Source organism: Schistocerca cancellata, chromosome 8, assembly GCF_023864275.1.
Source record: "Schistocerca cancellata isolate TAMUIC-IGC-003103 chromosome 8, iqSchCanc2.1, whole genome shotgun sequence".
NCBI lineage: Eukaryota > Metazoa > Arthropoda > Insecta > Orthoptera > Acrididae > Schistocerca > Schistocerca cancellata.
This window is the reverse complement of record NC_064633.1, coordinates 418808694-418814693: the sequence shown is the minus strand read 5'-3', so window position 1 is coordinate 418814693 and position 6000 is coordinate 418808694. Positions and strand designations below refer to the sequence as shown.

The 6000-nt window shown below is 37.1% G+C and overlaps 1 protein-coding gene across 1 annotated transcript in view; it reads right to left on the bottom strand.

Annotated features, from left to right (window-relative positions):
* Nucleotides 1–2844: 2844 nt before the first annotated feature.
* LOC126094446 (putative helicase MOV-10) overlaps nt 2845–6000 on the bottom strand; it is a 474995-nt gene continuing 471839 nt past the window's right edge. Inside the window, exon 20 of the mRNA XM_049908818.1 lies at nt 2845–3568. Coding sequence (XP_049764775.1) covers nt 3519–3568 — 50 coding nt within the window. The 3' untranslated portion in view covers nt 2845–3518. The remainder of the gene's footprint in view (nt 3569–6000) is intronic.

The following is a 6000-nucleotide window of genomic DNA, read 5'->3' as shown; positions in this document are numbered from 1 at the left end:
GTCGAAACAAGGCCCCCGGAGTAGACAACATTCCATCAGAACTACTGACAGCCTTGGGAGAGCCAGTCCTGACAAAACTCTACCATCTGGTGAGCAAAATGTATGAGACAGGAAAAATAAACTCAGACTTCAAGAAGAATATAATAATTCCAATCCCAAAGAAAGCAGGTGTTGACAGATGTGAAAATTACCGAACTATCAGTTTAATAAGACATGGCTGCAAAATACTAACACGAATTCTTTACAGACAAATGGAAAAACTGGTAGAAGCCGACCTTGGGGAAGATCAGCTTGGATTCCATAGAAATACTGGAACACGTGAGGCAATACTGACCTTACGACTTATCTTAGAAGAAAGATTAAGGAAAGGCAAACCTACGTTTCTAGCATTTGTAGACTTAGAGAAAGCTTTTGACAATGTTGACTGGAATACTCTCTTTCAAATTCTAAAGGTGGCAGGGGTAAAATACAGGGAGCGAAAGGCTATTTACAATTTGTACAGAAACCAGATGGCAGTTGTAAGAGTCAAGGGGCATGAGAGGGAAGCAGCGGTTGGGAAGGGAGAGAGACAGGGTTGCAACCTCTCCCCAATGTTATTCAATCTGTATATTGAGCAAGCAGTAAAGGAAACAAAAGAAAAATTTGGAGTAAATATTAAAATCCATGGAGAAGAAATAAAAACTTTGAGGTTCGCCGATGACATTGTAATTCTGTCAGAGACAGCAAAGGACTTGGAAGAGCAGTTGAACGGAATGGATGGTGTCTTGAAGGGAGGATATAAGATGAACATCAACAAAAGCAAAAGGAGGATAATGGAATGTAGTCGAATTAAGTCGGGTGATGCTGAGGGTATTAGATTAGGAAATGAGACACTTAAAGTAGTAAAGGAGTTTTGCTATTTGGGGAGCAAAATAACTGATGATGGTCGAAGTAGAGAGGACATAAAATGTAGACTGGCAATGGCAAGGAAAGCGTTTCTGAAGAAGAGAAATTTGTTAACATCGAGTATAGATTTAAGTGTCAGGAAGTCATTTCTGAAAGTATTTGTATGGAGTGTAGCCATATATGGAAGTGAAACATGGACGGTAAATAGTTTGGACAAGAAGAGAATAGAAGCTTTTGAAATGTGGTGCTACAGAAGAATGCTGAAGATTAGATGGGTAGATCACATAATTAATGAGGAAGTATTGAATAGGATTGGGGAGAAGAGAAGTTTGTGGCACAACTTGACCAGAAGAAGGGATCGGTTGGCAGGACATGTTCTGAGGCATCAAGGGATCACCAATTTAGTATTGGAAGGCAGTGAGGAGGGTAAAAATCGTAGGGGGAGACCAAGAGATGAATACACTAAGCAGATTCAGAAGGATGTAGGTTGCAGTAGGTACTGGGAGATGAAGAAGCTTGCACAGGATAGAGTAGCATGGAGAGCTGCATCAAACCAGTCTCAGGACTGAAGACGACAACAACAACAACAACAACAACAATATCTGTTAATTTGATTATTTACACATATAATTCAGCCTAAACATTTGTGGTAGAAGAAACTATTAGAAGGAGGGTATTTTTCAATGTATTCAGTTAACTGAATGAGTTATGTTCTAATTGTAATTTCGGTAAATTAAACATCAAACAATGTATAGTTTCAGTACCTATTATTGTGAGATTATATAAAGGCCCAATTTTTGGTCCCAAGACAGTCAGTCCACGGCTGATTTTCAGATGGGAAGTCTGTATCAGTTTCAAGTAACAACTACACAGTGGAATTAGTGTAACATAAATAGGCCACGTGTTAAAACAATGACAGTGTCTGTTCAGTAGTGTCACACGTACTGTATTAATCTGCAAGAAATGTGTGGTTAGGTTGTTACTGCTCATAGATGTTCAATGGTAAACTATCGTGGCAGTATGCTGGCATTTTCCTGCAAACTATTAATGAGGCTTATCAAAAGTTAACCAACAGTGAACTGGCCATATAAGTGTGTAATATTGTGGGGTTTTGAACAGTGAAAGTAAAGAACTGTAAAAAGCCACTGTGCAACTGTCAGCTAAATCTTTTACAGTAACCAGTGTTGAACTTACACCCTCCCATTTTTCAGAAAGTATAACAATGCAGTACATCGCCACAGAGGACTATCAACGAAGAAATGAAGCAGGCAAACTTCATAACACATGTAACAGTTGAAGTGTAACAGCACTTAATGTGTATGGGATTAAATTTTCAGACACAATTTTACAGACACAAAAAGATAGTCTGGTCTTAGGCACAAAAATAGTAATAAAGTTGTTAAATATGATATGATTGTTCTAATTTTGTGTGTTGCTTTTTTTCTATCTGAAGTATCCAGAAGATTGTACAACAAGGTGCAGCCAGTGGTAGGTATCAAAGCAGAGAGGGTAGCAAGAACCCAGCCACACCGCCAGCTGCTGTCTTCTGGGACGCAAAAGACTTCTCAGTGTCATCTTGGAGAAACTGATGCACTTCAAGGGGTTGAAAGTCCAAAAAAATTGTTTTGTATTCTATAAGTGATGACTGAATTATTATTATTGTTATCATTATTATTCTTGTTGTTAGTTTTGTGTTGTAACTCTCGAAATTTTATATCTTTTTAACTCAGATACCACTTTTATTCTACACCATTTTTATTCCACAAGACCAATAAATAGGTTTTTTACCCAAGGATGCCCTTTCTATAGATAAAGGTACATATTGTATTGAATTACTAATTTCTGGTGGAAGTGATCTGGTTTAAGAATATTTACCAAGGCCTGATAGGAAGTTTATCAGTAGACAAGTGAAGTTGTTGAGAGCATACTAAGTTCATGAGGCAATTCATGAATACAAAGTCAAGAAAAAAAGCAGTTGTTTATTTAATATACATGAACTTACAAAATAAATAAGTAATAACGACCCTTTCAAGTAAAGAGAACAAGATACAGAAACCTTATTACACAATACTGGTGCACTAAAAGTGTTAAGTTCTTCATTTGGCACAATAGTAGTAGTTCCACAAGCCACATATACATTGCTTACTTTCAGTCAGTGACACATCAGATTATATATAGTTATCGGAGTTAGCACTTGCATAAATCGCCTAATGACAGTAGGCATGTCTGTGTGACAATAATCAGTGAAACTACTAGTAAGCAAGATGAGTCAATCAATGGTTTTCTTTTCTAGATACAATAATATCAAGAATCTCAATATTCAATCTCTACATCAAAATTCAGAGTCACTGTGTAGTCATACAACACCTGCAAATTTTAAATGCTTGTCATTTGCAATAGATCACTTATGATGAAAATAAAATGATAAATTATAAAATTACAAATATCTCCAGTATGTGAAAATTGAACCCGTTATCTCTGTCTACCAGCAATACTACACATTCTTTTTGCTGAAATCTGACAACTAAGAAGTTCAGTGCATCTCACACAATGTAGCCCACTCTGATACAAAATCTGTACTTCTATAGATGATGAAAACACTGCTTATAGATTGAACATGCCATTAAAATCTTTTACATTTCACTTCTCCATTGTGGGCCGTCTTCTACATTTGATGGTTCATCTGCAAGAAAGCAAGAATGTTAACAACAGAAATTTCTCTGTCTGTTCAAAACAACTATTATCAAATGTTTATGGGTATAAATCCCAGTTAATCATCAAAATCACTTAGAATCTCACACTAGCTGTGCAAATGTTTTCCCACTTAGAACCTGCACTTCAATTCAAGTGAAACACAATGTTTATTCTGAGTGGACAGAAACTTAACTCAGTCAAAATATCTATAATTGACCAGGATACTTTATGAGAAATAACACAGAATAGTGTCAACTGCCAAGTAAATAAACAGCGTGACACCCACACAAGTTTCTGACATGGACAAAGGATCAGCGGCAAACATTTTAAAAGGCTAAATATTCAAACTGATTTATTATACAAATGAATAAAGTGCAACAGAGTGAGTGAAGGCAGTAAGAGGCAGTCACATTTTGAACTAAATTATGGCTGTGTCATTAGTCATACAATGTTACACATACCTTAGCATACTGATCACTTGTTTTGAGCCACATATAGGGGAAAGGGGAGATTCATTAAACAGTAAAGAGACAACTGCATGAAGAGAGGGTTATGAAAGAAGTAGGGCAAATTTGGTCTGGGAAATTAAAACAAGGGGATGTACAAATAACAATGTCAAATGTAGATTTTTGATGTTTGTCTAAGTGAATACTTCAACTATAGTTCAGGGAAAAACGTTCTCTCAGTGGAGATATACTTAAGTACAGAGTGACTGAGCAAAATCAGAAACAAAGTCCATTCACAAAGCTTAACTGACACGGGAATATTTCTGAACTAACTCTCTTGTGCTCAACTACTACTCCTTGGGTGAGATGTAGCCACCTTGTACACATGCCCATGACACCCCCTATACATGTGGAACCAATGCCCAATAAAAGTGACCACTTTGTTCCTTAGAACAAAGCAACTCCTTGTGGTAAGGTACCTTCTGTAGGTGACCTGTTCTCGCAGGCTATGTTGGCTGGCAAAAAGTATGGTACATTTTATATGAAGAATTAACTATGAGAAAGCTTTGTAATTTTGTGCTGCATTCATTGAATGATGACCAAAGACAAATGAAAAATTAATTTCTTGGCAATATTTGGAATGTTTTAAAAAGACTGCCACTAATTTTGTGTGTTAAATTGTTACAGTGGAAGAGATATTTGTCAATCAGATCAAAATACTAAGCAAGTGAGTAAAAAGATGAAACATCCACTTGACTCTCCAGATTTGGGATCCTCCAGCTTACACCCATTCCTATACAAAGAAGTATGTGATTGGAAAAAAAGAAATTGAGGCTGATGAAGAAATTATGGAAACAGTAGATGAGTGTTTTGCAGATCTTCAAGAAACACACTTATGAAATGGGCTACTAATGCAAAACATTGTATGATGATCATGGTGGTGATATACTGTATTTGTTTGGACCAAAAATATGATGGTCTTCAATGCATATACTAAAATCTTTTCTGATGCAAGTGTGATTATAAGTAGTCAAACAGTAAAAATTCAACAAGACTTAAAATATAAATATGCACTAAAACCCATGATAGACAGAGCAAGTGCGTGCGCACACACACACACACACACAAACACACACACACACACACACACACACACACACGTGTGAGTGTGTGCATGTCCCACTCAGACACACACAAAGAAGTACTGAAATAATGTTTATACTGAGTTGTGTAATGTCTAATAAAAAGGAGAGAGGCAATAGAATGATCCAAAAGATTATAACAGATGGAGGTGGCTGGGTGATAACCAAGCTGGAAAAGGATGATCCAGCCATTTTGTAACACACTGAAACCTTAGTTTAGGCCACAGTACAGACACTACAATTTTTTTAAAAGCTTTACCACACTAATCACATAAAGTAGAGGGTAGAACCCACGTGAATTTGCTTCTGCTGTCTCATCAAAATATTTAATGCTCTCAGACAGAATGTGCCGTATAACAATTTATATACCACAGGCATCAAAAATGGGGGGGAGGGTTGACACTCCCCTTGCCCGACTATGGAACCATGAATTACTGGATTGTAAACAATTCAGATATTGGTCAGTACAACTACATCTCATTGGGGTGACTAGTATGAAGTATTACTCTGCTGGGTGGCTGGTTTCACTGAGTGGCTTGGTGTCTCTCACAGCAAGCCAATCCTCCTCCAACAGTAACACGGCTCTCTGACTCAACAATGAGATGACAGCCTGCTGAGGAACAGCCCATTGTGTTCCTTGGAGACATTCTTCTTTGCTTGATCTGCATACTGAGTTCCCCAAATTACTATGTACATCAGTACCTTTCAGAATCATATGATTCCCTTGCAGCTGAAGAGGAATCTATTTGCCCTGTATTGTTCATATTATTTTCTCTGCTGGGTACATTTGTTACAATATTTGTAGGACACAAGAGAACTGTAGCAGATGAGGA